The sequence below is a fragment of the Ailuropoda melanoleuca genome, chromosome 1 (genome assembly GCF_002007445.2).
Source record: "Ailuropoda melanoleuca isolate Jingjing chromosome 1, ASM200744v2, whole genome shotgun sequence".
Lineage (NCBI taxonomy): Eukaryota > Metazoa > Chordata > Mammalia > Carnivora > Ursidae > Ailuropoda > Ailuropoda melanoleuca.
This window is the reverse complement of record NC_048218.1, coordinates 62,642,103-62,668,625: the sequence shown is the minus strand read 5'-3', so window position 1 is coordinate 62,668,625 and position 26,523 is coordinate 62,642,103. Positions and strand designations below refer to the sequence as shown.

General features: G+C 44.2%; 1 protein-coding gene across 1 annotated transcript in view; it reads left to right on the top strand.

Annotated features, from left to right (window-relative positions):
• Positions 1-4,349: 4,349 nt before the first annotated feature.
• The window catches only part of FSTL1 (follistatin like 1), a 52,159-nt gene continuing 29,985 nt past the window's right edge, over positions 4,350-26,523 (top strand). The window contains exons 1-2 of the mRNA XM_002915252.4: positions 4,350-4,505; positions 4,662-4,718. Coding sequence (XP_002915298.1) covers positions 4,503-4,505; positions 4,662-4,718 — 60 coding nt within the window. The 5' untranslated portion in view covers positions 4,350-4,502. The remainder of the gene's footprint in view (positions 4,506-4,661; positions 4,719-26,523) is intronic.

Below are 26,523 nucleotides of genomic sequence, written 5' to 3'. Positions count from 1 at the left end.
AACGCCCACTCTCCTCATGGTACTTGGCAATGGAGTATAACTCATGACTGTCTCACATATGGATTAAATATGGGCTCCAGAGTCTATCTACTTATTTGCAAAGTCAATTTCTATTTTTGGATTGAAAATAAGTAAAAATAGAAATTGTAATATTCTTTTCTCATGCCCTCTGGGGAACCTACACTCCACTTGGGAGCACGCTGGTTTCATAGTGTAGGTTGGTGATTTGTTGCTGCAGTAGACATTGTTTGGCTAGTCCCAGCATTCTGCCCCTTCTTTTCCTGACATTAGCCCAATTTTCTTTTGGGCCATCCTTATTGGCTTTAGCCTATCGAGCCCAGCCCAGCCCCGCAGTCACAGTGGTCAGCATGAGGATGTCAAGAAACTGCATTTAGGCTTTAAAAAACGCAAATCCTAGGACATTTAGAGCAGCTCCCAAAAGAGGCTCTCTCCTTCACCCAGATGGTGTGGTCCAAGGGCGTAAGGAGGCCAGCACTACTACAGCCAGTTTTCTACCGTCAGAGCAGAGACTGGAACTCCCAGGAACCACTGTGTGAAACCCAGCAATGAAATAAGATTGCTTAAGGTAAAGGTGAGAGATGGCAAGAAATTGGATCCTTGGTGACCTTATTTGAGCTCCTGGATGAAGTCTTCCCTGAAGCTAAAACTACCCCCTGGATTTTTTAGCTATATGGCCAATAAATTCCATTCATTTAAGTCAGCTTCTCTGTTAACCTGCAACCAAAAAAATTCCTCACTCTTACAACTGTCAACTCCTTCGTGCAGTTTGTTTTGTTGTTATTGTTGTTTGTTTGTTGTAGAGAGTTACATTAACCATTCTGTAGCACAGAATTATCATCAGTACCTGCAAGGACCTTCTGTTGAATCACTCCCTCAGTATCACACAATAATTATAAGCTTACGTACTAGGTGCTATTAAAAGTATTTGACATGTATTTACACATTTAATTTCTACAATAACCTTACCCTATGGAATCAGTACTATTATTACTTCCACTTCACAAGTGAAGAAACAGATGCAGAGAGGGTACATAGCTTGACCAAGATTACATAGTATGTAGGTAAGCCAAGATATACTACCAAGGCAATCTGGCTTCTAAATCCATGCTCTTAATCACAATACACCAGAAAGACTGCACTACTCACACACTAACATTTAGCATTGTCCAACTGTCTAATTTTTGCCTCTGTGATGATTATAAATAATATTTACCACTTAATGTATGATCTGGGACAAATTACATAAAATCTGTATGTCTCAATGTTCTTACCTGTAAAATGAAGGTAATAAAATAATATGGATTTCATAGGATCATTGTGCAGTTTAAATAATATCAGTGATTTTTGAGCATCTTTTCTCTACTTGTTGGTCATTTGGGATTCCTTTTTTTGGGAACTGCCCGTTCATACTCTCTGCCCATTTTTCTGTTGGGCTTCCAGTCTTTTTCTCACTGATTTGCAGAAGTTGCATTTATATCGCACTTATGAGTTCCATGTCAGTTTTGGATATTGAGTCTCTCCTTCTAATCTATCATTTTTTCTATGGTGCCCTTGATTGAACAGGAATCTGTAATTTTGATAAATCACATCCATTGATTGTGCCCCAAATGTAGAGAGAATAAAGATACAAAAACAAACAAACAAAAACTGTTTATGTGCTAAGCATCTTAAAATCTAGCTGGAGACTCAAGAATAATGATGTGAACAAGTGTTAAACAGTGCATAACAGTACGCAATAAAATGCCAAGTTGTAGGGTTGTATAACCAACTGTTAACCTTGGAAAAGTATCCAAATTTTCCTGAGCTTCAGTTTCCTTATTTGGGAAATGCAAGCAATAAAAAAATGTCTTTCAGTTTGTTGTGATAATTAAATAAAGTAAGACGGGTTGAATGGCTCTGTAGTACCTAGTACGCAATAACAACTGCAACTCAGATGCAAAGCAGGGTCAATAAAATAATGGCTACCACTTACAGAGGTCTACTCCTTGCCAGGCACTTTCCATAACCTACCACATTTACATTTCACAACCCTCTGAAAGGCATTATCATTGCTATTTTTCAGATGCAGAAACCTCGGTTCAGAGAGTTTAAGTAATTTGATGAAGGTCACACAGCTAGTAAGTGGTAGTGACCGCATTGAAAGCCAGGTTTGTCAGGCTTCAAACCTCATGTCCTCTATGCCAAGTTATTGTCAGAAATGGTGCGAGAGAAGCAAAGAAACTTCACTTGGGTCCTGGGGAGAGAAAGACAGACTTTGACATTGAATAGACACAAGGAGAAAGAGAGCAAAGGAGACCATGTCAGATTCTGAAGGGGTGCAGTTGATGTGGGAGGGATAAAAAGTATTTTGAGTTATTAGAGGGCAGGAGCAAAATCTTATACAACGCATTTGCCTTTAATCCTAGCACAGAGACTGAGAGGGCAGGGAGGACATCTATTCCCTACTTCTCTTTTTTCCATATCAAGGAAGCAGGAATGAGTTTGGGGAGCTCCCCTCAACTTTGGGGAGCTCGCCTGCTCTAGAAATCATGTGTTTTCTGCTTTTCCAGAAACTGTAGAACTGCAATCAATTTTACAAAAACAGATTTTCACAAAAGGGGTCCCTCGGCATCTCCAGCCCTCTATCAGTCATGGGGTGTGGGGGGTGGTTCTAGCTTCCCAATGTTACACAGCAAATTGTTCAATTCCTCTTGGGACTGCCAGGTACTACGAGATCAATTTAACATGTCTTATTTTATTTAATTCTGAGGTGAGGTACATGCAGACCCATTGTCCTCACAGATCTAAGCTATGGCCACCCTTCCAGTGCCCGCCCGGGACAAAGCTGAGATTTTCCTTTCTGTTAGTCTGATTCCAGCGGCTATCTCAACGGACTGTGAACCTGCGTGGGGACTATGGGTGCTATATGAAACCCCCTAGAAGCACAACAGTAGGCACTCAATAAACAGAGGAATATGAAAAATTCAGAGGACAATGACAATGCTGGCCTGATTTGAGCAAAGGGAGTATATTAAGCAGTTGAAGTACGGCTAGGTAAGTAGGTTGGCCCAAGGAAAGGGAGACTTTCAAGAAAGGCAGAGACTTTGGATGCAATGTGGAAGAGTGCTGAGATTCTGAGGAGGGGAAGAGCCTGAGGAGGATGGTTTTTAAATCACCTAGTGAAAATACGGCAATGGTTTGCCGTGGAGACTAGGGGAGGAGAGCCTGGAGCTGGAAAGCAACCGGAGGTGGTTTCCAGAATTCCGGAATGAGGGAGGATGAAGATCTGGCCTAGGGAAGTGGAAATGTGAACGGCAGTGAAGAGATGCATGTGAGATCTCAAAGGGGTAACTGCCAGAACACGGTGAAACCAGGGTCTGGGAAGTGGGGAAACGTTTTGATGGCACTCCTCTGAAAAAGGTAGATGAGCAGGCCTGGGAGCTGATGAGAAGTGGGGCTCAGCCTTGGGCATGTTAAATCTGAGGTGTCAAGGAGATTCGTTCTCAGAACCAGGGACACCAGACACAAGGTAGGAAAGAAGCCACAGCTAGGAGTTTGGGGAGTTAACACCTTCAAAGAGGCAGCATACGTTTGAAGGCCCCTGGGAAGAAGTTGGTGGAGATGGGAAGCAATAACAGGGAGGGAACCCAGATTGATGGGAGTGGGAGCAAGGGCACAGATGACTGGGGGGGGGGTGCAGACGACAGGAGGGGGCACCGCTCCTTGTCCAGAGAGGACAGGATGGGGTTGCTGGCAAACGCTGGAGTCAAGATCTTCTTAGCAGAGAGGGGCGGCTCCCACCTCTCCCCCTGGAAATTCACTGTTGAACCCAAAGCAGCCTTCCCCATGCTGGCTGGTCTTCCGGGCCCTGCGCCCACTTCCTCGCACTCTGTCTGCCGTGACGCCCCGGTCCCTGGGCCGCGAGGGTCCCTCTGCACCTCCGGCCCTCTCTCCATCAGTCGCGGGGGGCGGTTCCGGCTCCCCAGGCCGCAGGGCGCCTTTTCCTGCACGTTCCCGCCCCAGACCCGGCCGGGAGCCCCCTGCAGCACCGCCCACCTGGCCACCGCCGCAGCCCGCGCCCACCGCCCGCCAGAGCAGCCGCTCAAGCCAGCGGGCCCTCCCGGGGGTGGGGTTTCGGCCCCCCACCCTTTCCGCCTTTGTTGCAGCGCCCCCCGGACACCCCCTCTCTGTCTCTGCCTATGCCTCCACGTCCGGGGTGCCTGAGGAGAGAGGGGTGCGAGGGCGCCAGGACGCACGCGGGCTCCCCAGAGCGAGGGGCGGGGAGGACCGAGCGGAGCCGCGAGCCGCGGGGGCCGCTGCTGCAGAAGGGGAGGAGAAGGGGGAGGAGCTGGGGGGCAGGCAGTCGGGGAAGGAGGGGTCTTAAGGGGCGGTGAGCGCAGGTCGGATTTCCTCGGAGGCTGCCGAGTCGCGGAGCTCCCACCTTGCCTGAGATCTCGCTGCGGCCGCCCTGCCCCGCGCCCTCCGGACACCGGGACAGGACCATGGTGAGAGCAGGGCGCGCGGCGCTGGGCGCGGTGGCCCGACCCCTCCGGGCGGCCGAGGGTGACCGGGTGGAGGGGGCGAGTCTGCGGGACCCGGAGAAGTTTCCGGGGTGGGCGCGGGGCCCGGCGCCTTCAGTCTCGCTCTTCTCTCTTCCGCAGATGTGGACACGTTGGCTCGCGCTCGCGCTGGTGGCGGTCGCCTGGGTCCACGCCGAGGTAGGTGAGCGGGCCACTTGGGTGTGCGCGCCGGACGGGCGGGGAGTGCGTCCTGGGCATGTTCTCCCGGGGTGGGACCGGGAGTTTCCATGCGTGGGGCGAGGGGGCGCTCGGAGCAGAAATACTACTTGCGAAACTTAAACCTCCAAATCAGAAAAAGTAGTTTGGGCCATAAGCGGGAGCCCCGCCGCGGCTAATATGGAGGGAGGGTGAGGAGGGGGAAAGAGGGCGAGCTGGGCGGATTGGGACGGAGGCGGCGACAAGAACGGCAGCTGAGTTCAAAAAGGCGCCTTTGAGTTCTTTCCTTTACTTAAGAGGAAATTAAGAATAGTTGGGGGCTTTTTCCTTCCAAGGCTGACTCCTCGGGGAAGGGCGGGGGAGATTCTTCCTTTAGGGCGGAATGCTTTTTTCTTTTTTTATAAAGTATGATTATGATTCTCAACATTTTTTTTTCTTTCTTTGTAAAGTGCCCTCGGATTTTGTGGTAATATCAGGGCCATATAACAGCCTTTTAAAATCGCAATTTTCCCTTAATCCAGCGTTGCGCAAGTGTAAGAGATCCGTTGCTCTGCTCTTTGGGGGCTCCGCATTTCCAGTCAAAGTATTTCAGCGCTTTTTTGGTAATGTTTTCCTTTCAACTCCAGTGACCTTCCTGAGACAGTACAAACAAACCAACAAACCCTTCACTCACAAGCCCCTCCATTAACTCAAAGGTTTATGGACAGAAAATAAACAGTTCCAAATTCCCTGGGCTCTAGTCTCCAGAAGAGTGAGGTCAGAAACCAAACATTTGATAATTATGGCAGGAAATGTGGAAGGAATTAAAAAGCATGAGGGAGAAGAAATGGAATGTACATTACAAAAGAAGTAGCTCCCTGGTGGGTGGTTATTCTCCTTCTTTGAATTTTTTTCTTCATATAACAGTTTAGCCCCACCCTTTGCATCACAGCTTGTCTCTGGCCAGAAAAAATTCATAAAAGCATGCAAGGTCTTCATGAGTTAGGAAAAAAATACACATATATTGCTCTCAATTCATACATAAACTCTGAATTCACAACTATGTTATTGGTCGCACTGGAAACACAAGCTAACAATGAAATTTTAAAAATAGCTAATATTTACTGGATATCTACTTTGAGTTGTAATGAAACCCCATTTTAATGATGGGGAAACTGAGTCAGTTTATGTAATTTATCCAGTGCCCTAAGCTGTTAAGTGGTAGGGATAGGGGTCTGAATCCAACAGTCTGGCATCATACCCCAGGCTCTTAACCACTGTCCCACAGAAGGAGTTCACATTTGGTGCACTTCTTACGTAGCAGACATTGGACTGCATGTGTTTTTTCTTTTAAATCTTCCCCAACCTTATGAGGTCAGTTTTATTATCCCCATTTTACAGAGGAGGAAACAGGTTTAGGAGATTAGATAAACCTGACCAAGGTCACGCAGCTAGTTAGTCCTGTAGAAGGATCTGAATCCAGCTCCTTCAATGTTTGGGGCCCATCTTGAACTCCAGATCTGCTTCTCATGCATTTCGTTTTCTAGGGTTTGAATGTGAGGGAGGATCTCTCTTCACTGGCTGATTTAGCCCTGTCTAAGAAACACCCTTCCATCCTTGCTGTGGCCCTCAAAAGGCAGCTGCAGCACAATGATGGATGAGGTGAATCCCTGATTGGTTTTACGGCAGGTTTAGGAATTGCCAGCTAGTGTGTGAAATCACTCGTGAACTGGAATGCAGATGTGAGGTATGAGAGGCTGTTGGTTCCCGCACCAGGAGACTGAAGGCTGAAGGCTGTGTGACCCAAGGTCCAGGATCTATTCTAGGCAGCCTGCACTACACCCCTCCCCCCTACCAGCATTGCAGGGAAAAGTTTTGCTCTCATAGGAAGCTCCCCCAGCAGCAATTTCCTGCTTCGGGTAGAAGAGCAGAGAGTTCTCCCACTAAATTCCCAGACAAAATCAAGAGGTGCCGAGGCATGAAAACAGGGAGTTAGTGCAGAAAGTAGTCGAACTCAGGGTACCTGAGGAGTAAAGAGGAGTAGGTATGATCCTGGTTACATTTCATGGCTCCAGATTATTAAGGATTATCCTTTTTTTTTTTTTAAGATTTTATTTATTTATTTGAGAGAGAGGGGGTAGAGTAAGCGGAAGGGAGAGGGAGAGAGAATCTGAAACAGACCCCGCACTAAGTGCAGAGCCTGACGTGGGGCTCAATCCCACCACCACGAGATCATGACCTGAGCTGAAACTAAGAGTTGGACACTTAACCAGCTAAGCGACCTAGGTGCCCCAAGAATTATCTTTTAATCAATCCAGTCTCATGATGTCTGGCCTGAGTAACACATGGCAAGTTTTTAATCTGTTTAATAATAATATACTTTTAATTATTAATGCAAAGGTAAATTAACCCTACCAATTTGTATATTAAGTCTTTTATAATTGTGCTCGCAATAATATTTTTTCCTTGCTAGGTATATGAACATACAGCAAACAAAGTCAAATAATGATATTTACAGGGTTTATTGACATGAATCCACTTTAGTACACTTTAGGGCTAAAGTTGTACAGATATTGTTGGATTTATTTATTTATTAATTTATAAAATAAAGATTTATTTTTTAAAAAATAAAATTTAGAAAATAAACTTAGTTTTCTTGGTGCTTTTTGGTTTAATACAAGTACACGTATTCAACTCAACGTATTTTCTAAAACTGTGATTCCCTGACAAATCATGTTGATATTAGAAGGAGCCAAGCCTTTGTGATAGTAGACCTCCAGAATCAGAGGTGTCCCAAGTTTGGGAAAAGGTGGTTGTCATCATTATTAATGCCAGTCTTAAATCCTGTTTGGTTAGATTTGAGAAACTATTAACAAATCTCTTTAAGGAATGTGTTAAATTTTGAATGTTTTCCATGGTCTCTTACTCACTTGGCACTACGTGCTTTTTTGATTGCTTCCTCTCGTTCTTACTTTCTGTTTGTCTTTAATACTCTTATCACCAATGTATGGCTTCTGTCAGCCTCCCCCCAAATTCTGCCCCATCCACCTGAGCTCACTCCTAGGCCCCTTTACAGTCTAGGCTTGGGGGGGGAGTGGGGAGTGTGGCACAATTCTGTTGAAGAGCATATATTAGCATCTGTATGGGTGAGGAATGGGGGGTGGCAGCAGCTTGAGGGAGTGCTTCAACTAACTATTACACAGCTACCCCTTTTCTAGATTCTGTTGGGAGGGGGCTGTGTAGGCTTGTTCATCCTCCTGCACCCATCGCCCTCCCACTGAGAATTACTGCAGTTCAGTGAGAGGTGTGGACGGAGGCTAGGAAAGTTTGACAGTCCAGGCACGAGAGCGTGTGCCCTGGAGTCTCAGTAGGTGGATCCGAGTGCACTCTAACATGGCAGGCTGGAGGCGACCCTGTGGCCCAACTGCCTGCTTCTGAAAGACAGCCTTGGCGAGCACCCAGGCACACTTCTGCTCTCCCTTGGTAGTTGTCTCTGCTAGCACTCTGATTGCCAGCATTCCAGGTCTGTAAACTCACCATGGTAAGTCACACGTGCGAGGGACTGATGCATAAATCAAAACGCTCACTGCAGTAAGGAAAAACTTGACCCATGAACTGTGAGTGCCTCACTTAAGATAATAGTAACAAAAATAATATTAATTACCCAGAGAGACAAGGAGATTATTAGGTCATTGTCCCTCTGAAGCCAGATTTCTCATTTACACCCTATTAGCAACGCACAAGTTAATCAACCCTAGGGGTTTTATTGGCTGATGTGGGAGCTCCTCTGTATCCTTCAGAATTTTTCTAATGGTGGATTTAGGGAGGACCAGAGTCTGACCCACATCCTCTGACTCCTTCTTGGAGCTGCAGCAGAACTAGGATTTTAATATCCATCTTGTACATTAACCACTAAAATAATATCTTGTTTATCCATTGGCAAATAAACTACTTGCTGTGATTCTGAAGATCATTGTTGGGAATTCGAATGTTAAAACATAGCAGGGACTCTGTTGAACAGCCAGAACAGATGGACAAGCACCCTGCACATGAGGCCCTGGCCACTGAAACTGTCTTTAGAAAGAGGATGTGTTATAATTCCCATAGAAGTCTCTGGATTGGGTGATGGAAAGCAGGAGTCCGTTCCCAAGCTCAGAGGAGCTAGTTGGGGAGGAGCTGTGAGGTGGCGATCAGGGGGCATGGGCTGTGATGGATGTAATGTCCTGGAGAAGAATAGAAACTCTTCAAAGTCAGTGAGTCAGAAAGATGTGTTTCTAGGAAAACTGAGAAAGCAAAATATGAACTGTAAATACCAGTGGTCACACATCATGAATTAAAAACATCAGTGTCATTTTCGTATTCCTCTTCAAATAACTGGACATCAAGACAAAATTTCTAGCAGCCATAAATAGGATAAATGTAATGACACCAGATATTATAGGACTGAAAAAGAACCTTACACTTAGATGGATTCATTTTGTAAGCTAGGTGATTAATGTCATGCAAGTCGATGCATAATTTTCTCTAAGGTGCTGTCTTCTGGTGCCTGTGACTTTGGCTTGGGGTGCTTTCTTTCGGAGTCATTACCAGCACAGGCCTTCTCATCACAGGGCCCATCAAGCAGTATCCCTGCTACGGGTTGAACATGCCCTACACCCAGGGCGGAGTCATGCATGAAGTGCAAGACATGATCTCTGCCTTCAGGTTGCTCACAGTCTAATGATGGGCCAGATGCTTTAAACTGTGGCAGCTATAATATTGTTTTAACTACATAACGAACAAGTATCTGTACAATTATAATTAGTGCTCTTTTTTTTACATTAACATACGGCTTCCCTTAATTTTTAAAGTTATTTTTACATTAGTACAATGCGCAAATCCTTAAGGTACAGCTTGATGAACTGTACACATGGGTACACCCATGTAGCCACCACCCAACCAAGACTGAGGGAGTCGGTGCAGAAAGCAGGCTGTGAACTCATGGTATGTGGAAACAGTTACAGTGAAAAGAGTGAGGAGTAGATATGATCAGAGTTACATTTTATCACTCATCATTTAATTAGTCCAGTCTCTTCATGTCTGGCCCTAGTAACATTTGGCAAGCTTTTAATTCATGGTTTAACAATAAAACTTTAATAATTAATGAAAAGGTAAATTGACCCTCTCCGTATGATAATTGCAATTTGGATATTATTGTAAGCATTTGAGCTTGTAGTTAACAGTGCTTATACTAGAAAATTGTTTTTCTTGTTAACTACACAGTCATAAAGCAAACACAGTTAAATACAGTCTTTATTGATATGAATCCATTTTAGCAGACTTTGGATCAGCTTTGGGGGAGCTGACTTGGCTATTCTGCAGATGGATAATCCAGGGCTCAATATAATCTACACTGAGAAACTATAGCAAGGAAAAAAACTCAAATAATTATTTTTGATCACTTTGCCCTGGCCATTATTACTTTCAGAAGGACTGCATAAAATGTCCATTACATTATTTATGATGGTGAAAAACTTAAAATCTACTGCATATCCAACAATAGGGGAAGACTTAAGGGTTACAACAATACGTGCCACTAAAAGTTGTGTTTACAAAAATTTTTAATGTTCTGGCAAATGATTATAGTTTAATTTAAAAAGCAGAACATTCTCCACTCTGCATTATCCTCACAACTGTGTATAGATTTATAGAGAAGTATAACAAAGCTCCTTAAAATCCATCTTGAGGATTCTTGTGACCCCTCTCCTTTTTTCAGGAGGAATTTACCCTCCTAATGTATGCTATTCTATTTAAATTTTAAAAAAGAGCTATTTTCTGATAAAATATGAAAATGTAATATGTTCATGAAAAGCTTAGAGAATATAGAAAAGACTAGAGGAAAGAATGAAATTAACCATAATTCCACTACCTAAAGATAAATCAGCCCTTTATCCCTCCTTTCGGAGAAATTAGCAATCAACAGATGTATGTGGTGAGCCTACTAGACGCTATAGACAATAAAAATAAGTATCTCACAACACTTTGATAAATGGCCAGCAGTGATGGTACAAACATGGCATGCATGTCACCACTACCCTCTCCCTTACCCATGACAGACATTGCTAATCAATCATAGAATTCTGTTGTCCTGAGTCTGGAGAAGGTTTGAAAATCCTCAGCAATGTTCTGGGTAGCCACTAATAATTAGTCTGTAGGTGAGATAAAAGACATTTGCCATTCCTTCTGGAAACGTCGATCCAATCTGACAAACATTGGTATATCTTTAAGCAAAATTAAGGTGATTAGAAGGCAGAGTTCAGGACTATGTGAAACAAAGAAAACATGGGGTATTAGTTATTAGGTGATGTGACTAGGGTAGCAAATAGATGAAAAAAAAAAAAAAACCAAAACAGCATTTTAGTCCTGGTCCAAGCTTTTAACTTCTTTAGACAAATTCGAATACCTTAAAGGGAGCCAAACCCTCTAATGTCGGCCATCAACAAGAATATGATAATGAGAATTTTCTTGGCTGTTCTGATGGAGTAAACAGTTGTTCTTCCTAAGGCTCTACGAGCTGCTGCTGTCATAGATAACAGCTCCTACATTAGCAGCCACCTGGCAATAACTTGCTAATAGAAAGCTCTTTGGGTAGTTGGAGTACAAAATATATCCTATAAATCTGCATTTTCTGCTGTGGTTGGAGGATTTCCATGAAATCTCTTCACAGACTTTTTATGTGCTCATTTGGAAGCCATCACCAATAAGCTATTCCCAGGATTAAGTCTGAATTTATGACCCTTAAAATGTTCCCTGAATAATCCTGGACACTATTTTTGACCAGCTTAACTGTTGCCAAAACAAGTTATGTGACACATGGCAAAAGCCATGACATGTTGCAGGCACTGATTTATACATGTGTGCGTCATGGGATAGTGGCTTGAATTTATATAAGGAAACTGCCTCTTTGTCGTTACTTTTTATCTTGTTCAAGACTTAAAATTTTTGTGTCTGAGGCAAAATTTGTCTTTTCCCCCACAGTCTTTGATTCTATCGTCCAGTGATAGTAAATGAGTGTAATTTATTGATCTACAGAAGTGCCAAGCATTATGCCAGTCCCTTTGCCCATATGCTGCTGTGAAGAATAGTGTGGAACTAAAAGGCAATACCTTGTGGGTCCCTATTCTGAAGGAGTTGCTGTTACCATAGCTCCGGTACTGCTCAAACAGACCTGGTCAAATTTAAGGGGCCAGATTTATGGTTTTCACAGAAATTACCACCCCGTTCCTCACCTCTGGCCGCTGGTCTGGAAAACCCTGAAATGCAGCAGTTGGATGGACACCTTTTCAGAACTTAAGAGGCTCTGCCTGAGTTGCTGGGGCCATTTGCAGCCTGTCCACCTTGACTACTTGAACAACCCATCCAGTAGGTGGCAACTTTCTGTGTGGAAATTGTGTGTGTTCCTGGAGTGCCAACACTTTTCTCTGATTTCCCATATTCATGTCACTCAGGCCTTCCACGGAGTCCCTTTCTTCATTCTCTTCTCTTGTTTGCCTATCTGGGTGTTTCCAAGTCTTATCTTTTACAAGACAGGACCCTGCTACAGCACCTTCTCATTAAGAAGGACATTATAAAATAACGACAGTCCTTGACTTTGAAGTCCTGCTCTGCCCCCTTCTTAAGCCACCTAGTATCTCTGACTTGCAGCTTCAGTTAGGAGCAAGGGCTCTGGGTAATGGGCTGGATTTGAATTCTGCCCTTGTCTAGCTCTGAGACCTTGTATAAGTTACTTAACCTCCGTGAGCTTACTTTGCTCATCTGTAAAATGGGGATAATGGCTATTTCTCTGCCTTTCTATCCAATTAGATAATGGAAAAGATTTCCTCTACTCATGGAACATAATCAATACCAAACACCTGCAAGAGATACCGTGCCTCTTACCTGAAGCTCCCACTAGGCACTGACAAAGAATGTTTTTGACTCTGTAATGATTTCAGTATGAGTATTCAGAGAATTCTCAGTTGACATACTAACATCCACTAGGCATTGTCTATATTTGTGCAATCTGTGTGTTGGATCAGGTTTCACTGTATTTCGTTTACTGATTTTTTCTTGAGAGGAAGGATAGCATAATGGTTTAGCTCTAGGACCTTGAAGCTAGATTACCTGAATTCAGTACTAGCCCTGTGATCTTGGGGAAGTTACTTAACCTCTCTGGGCCTACGTCCTCATCTATAAAATGGGCTTACTAGAGAGTATTTACTCTATGTTAGCTGTAAGAATCGAATAAGCTCTTATATGTAAAGCAGTTAGAAGAATGGCTCAGAACATAGAATGCAGTGTTAGCTATTAGTATTATTCTTGTGGTGTCTGTTTATTGGAAGAACTCCAAAACCCTTGGGGTGTGGGTGTGTGCACACACGTCCATGGCTTGCAGAAAACTCTCCTTGCCTCTTTTACTCTCTCCAGAGATTAAGCATCACCTGCTTTTTAAAGGACAACTAGGATATTTATTTCACTGGATGCTTTGACTCCCAGAATTTTTATCAGAGCCCTTGCTGCTACTGAGCCAGTCTTGCTTTAAAACTTCTAGATAGTGTTTCCTCTGTGAAGCCACAACCCTATCCTTCCTGCAGGAAAAGAATTAGGTACTCATTGAGCACCTCCCATGCACAGGCAGTGGGCTGTGCCAACCAGCATAGGTTCTCCCTAAAGACGAAGTGAGCGAGGGAGAATACCAGAAAGGGAAGAAGAGGGAGAAAAAGCAAAGAAAAGAGGGGCTAAGGCTCCTGTAATTTTTCCAGATTCAGTTTTTCTTTCTCCTGTGTCCCTCCTTCTTACAAATGGAGGTGGCCACCAGATAGCTTGGATTTTTTGTGGGATGGTCATTTTCATATATTCTTACTGCCTTCACCATGACACAACTGTTAGTGGACTACAAATTCTAAATTTGGGGTTTGGAAAATATGATCAGGCACAGAAATAGAACTCTTTGCTTTCATTGCTAAATACCTACTCTCAAAGACAAGGTAGGGGAGTATTCCTGGAGCAGACTGCGATTTGTCCCTTTGGGAACCAAGGCAACGCTCTAGGTGTTTTGCACACAAACCTCAAGTCCTCTGCTGGGCACTGCTGTGTCTGACAGCCAGTCCTGACCACAGCCTCACGTGGCCGCTGATTCCAAGCCCCAGAGCTGGGTCTTCATTGCTCCCCGTGTTGCTCTTTCCTCTTCATCTCTCCCTTCTACCTTATCTCCCTTTTCTTTCTCATCTTGCTCCAACACCGTTACAGAGAGGTCGTCCTGGAGGGTTCGCGCTGCCTCAGGAGCTGCCAAAACATCCCCAGATCACCAGGGTCACATTTTACTCAGAGACAAAGCTGCACAAAGTTTTCATGCAGTATTTTGCTTCATCCATCTGGGACAAAGTGAAGTTTCACAAAGGCACAAATTTAACTCAAGGGACAAAAGTAAGAAGTATCACAACCCTGTTCTCTGTGAGGCGCTAAGTTGGTGCTGGTGACTAAGACACAGACCCTGCTGCCAAGGAGCCTGCAGTCCAGTGGGGGAGACAGACAGGGACAGAGGCTCAGAGTGAACCAGGGTGTAAGTGCCAGAATGGGCCTGAGAACCTAACCCAGCCCCGGGGGCTCTGGGAGGCCTCCCCCAGCTGCACCCTGAAAAATGAGTGGTGGTTCGCCAGACAACAGCGGGAGGGGAGGGAAAGAGCTTTGTCGTATTTAATTCTCACAACCTGATAAGAAGTTACTATAATCTTCATGTCTTCGTCAATGAAGAAACCATAGCTCAGCGAATTCAGTTACTTACTCAAAATCAGCCACTAGTAAAGAGTAAAATCAGGATACAAATCCAGACGCCAGCTCTCAAAGCAGTTGCTCTGTGGGCTAGGCCCATTGTGTCTTATTTTTGAAAGTGACTCTGAAAACACGCGAAAAACATTTTTTTTTTGTTTGGTAACATGGACACAATAAAAACAAACAAACAAAACCCCAAACCAGAAACCCGTACAGGCCTCTTCATTTTGTCGGCACAGGTGTCCGGATCCACACTTCTGTGGACCACACAGGTAGGGTATGACCCTCACCTGGTTCAGGTTCAGCGGCTTCTCTAACATTAGAGCACCTGCCGCATTGTGTTCAGTGATTCAGGGGATGTTTTAAAGCAGTGTCTTTGTCCTTCAGATGCATTCATAACTGTCCCACATTGAATAGGACCAAGTTGTGAGACAGTTCTCGAGCTCCAGCTGAGCCACTGTGGGTATGGTTGTTCGCCACCAGAGCAGCTGGCCAATGAGGAGAATGGGACTGACTCCATCCTGCGCTCTGTGCGCCCTGGCTTTGAGCTTGCCTGTCCCCCCAGAGGAGGGGGTACCTCCTTTCTAACTGATATGCGGAGCTCCCCAAACCCAGCGTTTTCTCTCAGATGTGTGATGCTTATTGGACCATGGAGGCCATTTCTCCATCTGTACATTTTATAAATCGGTATCAGTAGTCTTAAACAAAATTTTTGTAACAGGCCCCCATCCAAAGCCAGTTCTGTATTTTTGTGGGTTTTCCTCATGGATTTAGCTAAGATGATACAAATAGAAAATTTTTAAAAATCTGTTCTTTCGTACCCACAAATGTGCTCCTTTGGGCTGCTGCCCCAACTCCTAGTTTGGGAACGGTGATTCCCCAGGAACTAGGAGAAACGTTCCCAGCTCCTTTCTGATTGCTGGATTAGCACAACTTTGCTGAGCCCACAGTTGAATTCCAGCCCCGAGGAAGAAATGTCTTAGACTGAGTGAACTCCCAGCCTGGAGCCTGTCGGAGGCTGTGTCATGTGTTTGCATTAGCTGAACAAAAAGCAAGCAGGCTTTCCGGCCCCGCTCCCCCTCCTCCCGCACCCCCCTCTGGAGGGGCCGGTTAAAGTCTAGACAGTGTCTGCTTGGCACAGCGCCTTTTTAGCACGATCCGCACAGTTCTGTAGCTCTGACTTGGGTTGCCTCTCCTCGCTCACTTCGCCAGTTTTCTTAGTCTGCCTCACACTGTTTCGGGGGGTGGGGGTGGGAAGGGCCCGCGCCGCACGCATTAGCAGCAGGTGAGTGAATTTATAAGACTGTCAGGTTTCAGCTGTCTTGAGACGTTCGGAGTCGCAGAAATGCCAGCAGTGCTGGCTGAAGCTGTGGCTGGGCTTCCAGAGATTCCTGATGTGAGCTGGCTTCAGACAAGCCTCCTCTTTCTGGCCAGAGATGGGCTGTAGTGAACAACTCACGCCAGACTGTGGCACCCAGGTCAGGAGCCTCCTGCCTTCGGCTGGTAGTATGAACTTGGGCAAGTCACCGGACCCCTTATTTGCAAAATATGGGGGTTGGAGCAGGGGAGCTCTAGAACCGCACCCACAGATCCTATCCATAGGAAAGGAGGCAGACATTTTAGGTTGGATTGTCAAAATATTCTTAATGGAGTTAAGATATTTGATTAGCTCTTGTCTTAACTGATGGCCCAAGGGGGAGCAGTTTGAAAAGAGAAGCTGGCCCAGGAATGGGAAGAAAAGAGTGACTAAAAGCAGTAGGCCTTTTGTGTCTCTTACTTCCTCCTGCATGTGCCGAGCGCAACATAAATAGTACAGCATGTGGCACCCGAACAGTCTGCATGCCCAGGAATCCCAAATGCTGTTTACTCTATAGAAAGGAACCACTTGATTTTCCACTTCAGAAACCAGCTGCTCAACAACACTGGGCAAGAAATGAAGGATGCTGGGTGTCCTTGAGGTTGAGCAAAGAATTTTTTAAAAAGGAAAACAACTCAGAATTCTAAAGTGTGCAACTTGAGCTTTTACTGAACTTATTTAAAAAAAAAAAACCCAAAACTTTCTTTTGACCTTTGTAAAAGTTCTTTTAAAAATAATGATGCAGTATTAAAATGGCTTACAAAAATAGTTGTCTGGAAATGCCCTGTGGACCCTATTTTTGTTTTCTGGAATGCATCTTGCCTTCTCATCATGCCACCTGGCCCGGGACCAGGATCCTGGGTTTCCTGAACAGATATTGATGAAGTTGCTGCCCTAGTCCCCATGCCCATCTCCAGATTAGTTCAGTGCTGTTACAGCTGAGGCCTTGACCTTGACCTCTTTGGCCTTGACCTCGGCAGGTAAATCAAGTGACCTGCGAGGGTGAACTCAGTAAGGAAACAGAGGCCAACACGGATGTTTTAGTCCTACTTAAAGGCTTGGTACCTTAACTGCACTCCCAATCCTAAATCCTGCTAGATAAGCCCACTGTACTATATTATTTGTCCTGCGTGGGGGGCCAGCCCAATGTGGCCTGTGGCTTTCCTAATACATCTACTTGTACAGTGTCGGAATCGAATTAAAATTGGCTGTGCTCCAGAATAGACTATACATAGACACACACGTAAATTTCACTACTTAATTGATTTAATTGACATTACTTAACTGAGTTAGATTCCACTACTTAGAGAATAGGACTGTCGACCTATAGCTCAAATATACTTCCCTCTCAAAAAGAGCCCCAAATTCCTATTGGAACTTATGAAGAGAAGCATGTATGTTATTAAATTTCCCTTAATGTGACTCTTTTAATTTAGTTTAGTATTTGACCTCCATTATACTGTCCTGATTCCTTTCTGAACCAAGGCACATAGAAAATAGTGATAAGGAGGGCTTATTTTTGTGGGTTGGAAATCTGCTTGTTAATGAACATTAATGTAATCAGTGTACATTATTCATTTGTTCATTCATTCATTTCCTACCTCATTCCAAAAATAAGAGGTATATAGCGTTTTTCCTTTCAAATCCCATAGCTCACAAGTCTGGCTAGCTTCTGTTAGTGTTAGGCTAACTATTTTCAGTTATGGAGAAGGACCCAAGTTTGGGGCATATTTGCAACAGAGAAAAATAAAGTAGTAAAGAACTCAATGACAGAAAAATTTCTGGTGACTCTCACGGGGATACCTGGCCATCTAAAGCTTAGTAAGAAATTGATGAATGTGTTACAGCTAAAAGCTATTGAACTGAGCAGAGACTCAGACATACCTGAGTTCCCTTCATGGCCAAGGTCCTTACCAGGAGGACCCAAGTAGGGGTTTCTGGGGTGGCCCACCTCAACTCTCAGAAGCCTGCTTTGGGATGCAGGCAGATGGCACAAATGCTCAGAACGCTCAGTTTCGCTCCTCCAAAGGCGGCCTTATCCTCAAGTCTTCACTATATGCTGTAATTACGACGCTACGGTTGCCTGGGGGCAGGCTGAGGTCTGTGTCAGAGCGGGAAATTCAGCTCAGAGTCCTAAGAATTGTTCAGGAATGTGTCCATTTGTGCTTTGTTCCCCCGCCCCTCCTCTAGTCTTCTGTCCTTGGCATTTTCTGTTTTCTTTCCTTTCTTAGCCTGTGTGGCCGTGGCCTTGCCAACAGCCGCATGCAGAGAAGCAGACTTCCTGGTTTAGCTATTTATTTTCAAGGTAAAGCCTTCCACTTTATGCATTGATTGGTATCTGCATCATGTTCAACAGAAGCGTAATTTTCTGCATGGCATGAAGCACTGGCTAATGATCAAAGAAAACCCCAGCACAAGGACTCCTCCTTCAGGTGTGAGTTCATTAGGGGTTTCTCAGTTCCCTTTCTTGAGGGGACAGGACTAGAAAGGAGAATGGCGTTGGGAAGTGTTTTAAGTAAAGAGGCAAGACACTGAAGTCTTTGCTAAATGTTGGGTATAATGCTAAATGTTGGGTATAATAAATTCAGTATTCACTGCAGACTTATTTCTTAATAAATTTCCTAAACTACTTGTAGGCCATATTCTCTAAAGGACAAGTACCAAGTTAATAGCTTTATCTCCCAGAGATACAACTGGGCAACTGTCTTTGTGTTTTCCTTTGTTTTCTGCAAAAGAACATATATGGGTAATGAAACTGACTGTAGGGATTATTTCGTAATGTATTATCAAATCACTAGGATGTACACCTGAAACTAATAATAGTGAATTATTTTTCAATAAAAAAATTAATTAAAAAAGCACGTACAGCACAACCTGGATAATAAGAAACTATAAAAGCTGGTTTTTTGTGTGTTTGTCACATGCCCTATGTAGGCATTCCCTTTGCTTAGACAAAAATAAGGAAACCATGAAGCTGTGGAATCCTCTAAGAAGAGCCAATGCTGAGGATTGTTAATTTCACTGTGTTGGTCATTTTACAGCTAGGTCATTGCATTTTCCCACTAATTTCTCTTTACACATTTGATCAAATAGAAGGCTGTTCATTTCCTGCTTAAGTTGCATCATTGAATTGCTGGTGGATTAGAGCGAGCCGCAATCTTCCCCAGTGGCTATATTTCAGTTTGTGATTGGGTTATTTTTCTAGGTAATGCTACGATTATTTTGCCCGGTATAAAATAAATAGCATTGTCATTTGGTAACCATAATGACTCATGTTACAGTAGCCTGGAATGTAAAGAACTCGCTATTCCCCAGTGATCGATTGTTTAACTCCAGGAAAAGTCTTCTCTTTGCTGAGGTTGGTGAAATGACTCTGTGTGTGTGTGTGTGTGTGTGTGTGTGTGTGTGGTGTGTGTTTGTCTTCCAGATAGCTAAGGGTTATTATGGGGCAAGGGGAGAGAGAAGCAGACTCTCCACTGAATAGGGAGCCCAACGTGGGACTCAATCCCAGATCCCTGGGATCCATGACCTGAGCTGAAGGCAGCCACTTAACTGACTGAGCCACCCAGGCACCCCCAATCTGAAGGTTTACATGTGACAACAGCCATATTCTGAAAGTCACGACATTTGAGAGAGAGGCAGAAAGTAGGGAATTCTGGGGTGCCTGGGTGGCTCAGTTGGTTAAGTGCCTGCCTTCGGCCCAGGTCATGATCCCAGGGTCCTGGGATCAAGCCCCCTGTCAGGCTTCCTGCTCTGTGGGGAATCTGCTTCTCCCTCTCCCTCTGCCACTCCCCCTGCTTGTGCTCTCTTGCTCTCTCTCTCAAATAAATAAAATCTTTTTTTAAAAAAAGAAAGGTAATTCTAAGCCTAAAGGTGTTCAAAGCATGTGAACTGCCCCTAAATGGTTCTTGTCTTAGAAATAAGTAAAATAAATAGGAAGAAGGAAACTAGTGAAGAGGAGGCCTGAAGGAAGAGTGAGGCAGTGATGAGAGTGGGAAATTCTCACTCGTCATTGTAGTGGGGTGAGTAAATGAAGGTGGGGCGATTAAGTGAAGAATTTCTGGTCTTTATATTCAGTGCTGCTTGAGGAAATACTATGAATGAACACTGCCAATCTATTTGATTAGGGAAGAAATGTCTGCTTTTGCTAAGTGAACGCATGGTCCATAAAGCAAAACTCACAGGAACAAATGATAATGTAAAAGCTATAAATAAAAACAGCACCTGTGTATAGTGTGTATAGCAAGGGAGATACTGATATACAGTCCCTTACACACGGTAAGTGCTCAGTAAACAGTAGCTGCTCTTCTTGTTTTTGCTTGAATTCCAAGGGACAGTGAAAGTACAGGGAGAGACATACAGAGCCTAGATCCATGTTTCTCCAACTCTAGTGAGTGATGTTAATCTATGTGCTAGGTTAAAGTGGTTCTTTAGTCGCAGGGCATTTTAGAACTTGACAATGTTCGTGTGCATCATTTATTTTCTTCTCTAGGAAGAGAGTATTAAAAGCATTGTTTCCCAGACATTTCACCATAGAGCACCATTTCCAAAAATACTATAAATACTTCAGTGCTGTCTTCCATGGAACGGTTGGGAACAGGGGTCAATTCTGGACAGATTTTCATAAGCAGAGTTTATTTACATCTGACACCAGGTCTTAGCAGGCTTGCTGAACTCACTTCCTAAACTAATGCAGTTTCATTGAGAAGGCATGGGACTTATCTGGATCCCAAGGCCAGTCCAAGGGAAGATCCTTCTGGAAGTGACTCCGTACTGGACCATTGGCATGGCCATGTCCATACCTACCAAGAACTGGCTGAGGTATTTTTTGGTTATCAACTCAAATTACCCAGGAATCTTCTAAAGGTGTTTTCACTTTTCCTATCCATCCCCAGTCCATCAGCAAGTCCTGTTGGCTCTACTGTCAGAAAATATTACCTCTCCTTTGACTGTTCTCAGTCTCCATCGCCACCACCCTAGTCTAAGCCACCATCATTTTGCACTGGACGATTGCAGTAGCTTCTTAGCTGCTCACCCCTTTTTCCTTCTTGCCTTTCTCCATCTACTTCTCTACGCAGTAGCCTGAGTAATTTTTGTAAAACACATATCTGATCACATCACTCTCCTCCAGTTTTATTCATTAAGAATAAAATTCAAAGTTCTTATCAGTGCATACAAGGCCCTACATGCTCCATGCCTTGCCTGCTTTTCCCAGCTAACTTCTCACCGCTCTCCCTGCTAGACCGTATGTCGCAGCCACACTAGCCTTTTTCTGTTCCAGGAACATGACAAATTCTGCCCTGTGTCACAACCTTTACAGTTTTCCTCCAGCTGCCTGGACTGCTCCTTTCATCCTTTGGTCTCAGCTCAAGAGAGCTTTCCCTCATTCAATCTAAGTGGTGTCCCCTCTCACAGATTTCTCTGTCAAACATATGCTATGTTCTTCTAATGTAATCACACTGAAATGGTCTTGTTAATTGTGTTTATTTTCACTCTCCTCTCTCTAGAATATGTACTTCTTCAAGATGTAGTCCTTCTCTGTCTCTTTCACCAATGAATCCCCAGCACCTAGAACTGAGCTTAGCATAAACTAGATGCTCAGTAAATATTTGTTGAATTGATCCATTGGTCAAATGGGTTAATTAACGAATCCGGATGTCTCATATGTAATATGAGGAGATGCACAGCATCCTGCCTGCCTATAATCTCTGATCTCTATGTCAGATTCTGCAAGTATTTGTGTACCTGGGAAGATGGTCGACAGTGTTTGCCCATCAACACTTTGCTTACTCTTGGACATGGTAGTAATGTTGGACTTGCTTAGTCTGACACCGGGAACCTGATTCTCTCAGCTCCAGGTGACATTGGAATTTAAGCAGAGGCTTACTAAATAGTAAATATTTTTATTCTTTCCTTGCATGAGCAGCAATTCTGATTTAACTGGGCATCATTCCCAGAGTAAGCTAATATCCCAAGGAATATAAAATAAAGCATTAAATTAAATTCTGTTGTTGGTGATTCTTCGCCCCAAAGCCTCTGGCCAGTTTGTCTTCTGACATCACCATTTACTGAGACCTTTATTTTTTGGGATCCATTCTGCTCTTGCTCTGTCTCCTGCTCATTTGAATGGCAACTCTGATGTCCCCAGTATGGGCAAAACAGTGTCACTGGATTTGCACGTTAGTGCTCAGAGATATCTTTTATCCTGGGAGGTGCCACCAGTGGCGCAGTGATCAGCAGTGGGTGGGGTTTTAAGGAGCAGATCTCACCTTGCAGCCTTATTCTCTAAACTCCCTTACTGTTGACCCACAGACCAGTTTGTTGACTTCCATAGCGTGTTGCTCCACTTTTCAGTGGAATCAGGGTAATCAAAAGCAGTTAAATATGTGGCATTTCTCTAGTGCTTAATCAGTTAAAGGACAGAGCTTTGAAAATTAAACAGCTACATAATACTAAGGAAGTGTTTTTACTGCAAATGATAATCTGTAGCAACTAAGCTAGTAGGTTTTTGTGTAGTTTCTAAGGTAGTCCTTGGGGGAAAGCAAACTGAACAGAAAAAGAGGCCTTTGTGCATTGTTGGTACAGTATGAAGGTCTCACAGAATTTTAATCCTTGCAAAAATAGGGAGTTGTGCTAGGACTGTGGAGCAGAATACCTGGCCGTTTCTCATTGGTGGGTCTCCTGACTCCGATAAGGCCTGATTGGCCAGCCCGCGTAGGACTTACAGTTCCTTCCCCCCTCCCCCGGCTGTGACTTCCCAACTGCTCCAAGGAAAGAATGCAAGGCAGGAATGTCTCAAAAAGAATAGAGTGTGCATATTTTCAGGGACTTTAATCTCAAGGCACTAAAATTGTGTGTGTGTGTGTGTGTGTGTGTAATATTATTGAAAGTTGGCAGCAAAAGAATGTAGCAGTTGAGCCAAGAAACAGGAAAAAAAAATTTTTTTTTTGACAGATATCCACTACATTGCCAAATTTGAACATGGACTTTTATGCAAAAAAAAGTAAACGTATTTAAATAGTTAAGAGAAGTTTCAAAATATGTGGTTTAATTAGCCCCCTATTGTTTTATGAGATAAGCCATACAAGGTACTAAAGGAGGTGGCAGCGTTTTCTCTTCTAGAGGAGACCAGAGCCAGAATTAGGCTTAAGTGCCCACGGCACCTGCCTGTTTTGAAAGGACTGGATATTCATGACCTCAGTATTCTGCTCCATGCAGCCCAGCATGCCGCCTTACTGAGGTGTTCAAGTATCTGTTGACTTCAATTATATACACCACATATAAGACATTCCTCGTTAAAGAAAGTCGTATTCTTTCTACCTAAACTCTCCTCAGTTCAGCCCTCAGTAGTATGTCTGCACCCAGAACTTATTAGAGCTGGTCTGTTAAGTAGGAAAAGCCACGAGCCACAAGTGGCTATTGAGCTCTTGCAGTGTGGCTAGTCTCAGTTAAGATGTGCTGTAAGTGAAAAATGCAAGCCAGGGAGCAAACACTTATTATGAACAAGAGCACGTAAAACGTCTCACTAATGCTATTGGTTACAAGCTGAAATGGTAATATTTTGGCTATATTGGCTTATGTAAAACAAATTATTAAAATAATTGTTCCTTTTGACTTTCTAAAATTTTACTAGAAGTTTTCAAATCCTCTGTGAGACTGATATTATATTCCTGTTGGATGGGGCTGCTCTAGACACTTGTCATTTAACCACAAATCACATTTAGCTACACGTGGTCCTGCCTTTTCAATTATTAGATTGTGTTGTTATTTAAAATTCCATGTATTGGGGCACCTGGGTGGCTCAGTCAGTTAAGCATCTGCCTTCGGCTCATGTCATGATCCCAGGGTCCTGGGTTCAAGCCCCACGTCAGGCTCCCTGCTCAGCAGGGGAGTCTGCTTCTTCTCCCTCTGCCCCTCCCCCTGCTTGTGTGCTCTCTCTCTCTCTCTCCCCCCAAACAAATAAATAAAATCTTTTAAAAAAATAAAAATTAAAAAAAAATACAAGGTATTGGGACACCTGAGTGGCTCAGTCAGTTAAGCGGCAGACTCTTGATTTTGGCTTAGGTCATGATCTCAGGGTAGTGAGATCAAGCCCTGCATCAGGCTCCATGCTGGGTGTGGAGCCTGCTTGGGATTCTCTCTCTCTCCCTCTCACCCTCCCACTCCCTCTCTCGAAAGAAAGAAAGAAAGAAAGAAAGAAAGAAAGAAAGAAAGAAAGAAAGAAAGAAAGAAAGAAAAGAAAGGATTCCATCTATTTGTACCCCATCTCCTCAACTCCTCAACTAAACTGTCAGCAGCTTAGAGACATGGACTGTGCTTTATCCTTCCTTGAGTCCCCAGCATCCAACTTGATGTTTGGTATTCTGTTGCTCAATTACTTGCTTGGAAATAGGTTTTGTCCAATTCCACTTTGGACAGTGATAAGGAAATGCAGAATTAATTTATGTTTGCAGTGTTGTTTTTTTTTTTTCTCAAAAGGATTGATTTTATCAAGTTCTTAATTTGTTCCAGAAAGGTTAATGTTCCTCTAAATTGGACTATTAAAATGCAGGGGACCTGCAGTGGGAGTCAGGACTTCTTCGCATACATGCTTAGCAGAGAGTAATGGTGTTAATTGATGATTACAGATTGTAAGGAGCCCTTTATTGCCACCCCAAAACCTTGGGGAAGCTCCACATTAAGCTCAGAGTTTTGCATCCCAGTATCTAGGACCTGTCTGTATTTAGGAGAGGTAAACAAGGCAAGTTGGCCCCAGTGGTTCCCATCCTTAAGCCAGGGCTCTAGTCACGGTTGTCAAGGAACTGCCAGGAACTTTTATCAAATGGCTGTGATTCCCAGAGTCCCTGAGAAAATACTAGGGGATGCACTGTGGGTGGGCCTTACCCTCTGAAATCCCACAGTTCTGTAACTGAGCTTGTGGCTGAACCGCATTCTCATAATTTCTGGGTTGGTTATATTGTGCCTAAAATACAGTCATTTCTGCTGGTTCCCTGGGAGAGTCTAACCTTTCCCTGCATTTTGTGACCACAGAATCCCTGAGCCACTGTTTTTTGGTTCAGTTGTTGAGGAATGTGTAAGAATGTACACCTGGAAACCTCCACTCTTCAGGGGCAGATTTATTAGGTCTCTCTACTGTGGAATGATCCCACTCCGTTGACCACATTATTGCCATAAATCCATAGAGAATCATCCCTCTTTGGCAACAATGTGTGAAATGAATGTTTCTCTCTTTAGAGAAGCAGTTGGAAGGATTTTTAATGACCGAGATTTTGAAGGAAAGTGGCTCCATCTGCCCAGGTTCCCCAGCTTTGCGACAGCAGAACCCTGTGAATATCCTCGTGTGGCAGTTGAATCGAGAGATTCAGGCAGTTCATGCCCAGAGTCGTACTTTCTTTGAGTTTCTCATCTTTCCTAGGTTGTGCTCTAGGAAAATCCAGTCCCAAAATCCATAGCCGGGTTTCTGGGGGCTCATAGACACCAGGTAAAATTTCCACTCCGTAAAATAAAACTAATAATTTTTCCCTTAGGTAGCCTGTTAATTGAGGTGACCAGATGTCACAGTATGCCTGTTGTCCAAGTATATCTATTTTAAAGGTCCCCTTTTACTTTCAAAGTGTTCCAGTTTGGCTGATAAAATGCATGGTTGCCTACTAAGAGCAGACATTCCCCTGCTCAAGTTCACATACCCCTACTTGTCCTGTAGTACCCATCCAGCATCTGCCTCATAGAGGAGCTGGCTCCAGAGTGATATGTAAATTAAGCTTGCAGCTTCCCCTAGTGATCCCCACACTCATATCTAGAAAGCCCGTGGGACCAGAGACTGCCCAGAGAACCATGTCACCTGCACGAACTCTCCCAAGATTCGACTTCTCCTTAATTCCTTCCTTTGGATGCCATCTGAAGGGAATGCTTCATCTGCATTTGGAGTTGCTCTGGGTGCCTGTCTGGGGCGTAGGAAGTGGGGATGAGGAGGAATTGGAGAGGGAGGGCCCCCGAAAGCGTAGGACCAGGCAAGGGGGAGGAACAACCCTGCCTGTGGAGCCTGAGGACGATGCACACCACCTGCGTCTGGCATTTCCTTGGAAGACTGTATTCCTCGGACTCCGGGTTCTCCTGGCCAACAGTTGCCATGACAACACAGTGTCTTTAAAACTTCTAATTACATCTGTCTGCTTCTCCTAGAACCATACGGAGCCACACATATGGTGACTTCATTTAGCATGGAGTTGCTTGCTGCGTTTTAACCCCTTGTGCATTCCACAGGCTGGAGAGTAATTGCCAGGATGCTAGAAACTTGACAGCTGCTTTGCAGCCACGCTGCCCTCAGAGTCCCAGGGCTTTGTCTGTGTTTTTAAAGTAGAGACTCACACTGTTATGCTCTGCTGGGTCTCTGGGGTTTCCCTGCTCCATTTTGTTCCTCATCTCCCCGCTGTCCTCCCCCTTACCCCCTCCATCTGTCACGTGGTCTCAGCTCTTGGTTGGACATCACCGTTCCTTTCACGATGCCCAGCACCCTGGAAAATAAAACACTTGGGCACAGAGAAGGCCTGGCCCTTCCCTGGCCACTCCCATTTCAGTGTATTCCAGCCCACGGTAAGGTCAGCCTAGCAGATGAACAGAGGGAGTGCTTGGAGACCCCCAGAGCCGTCTGCACGTGGGGGA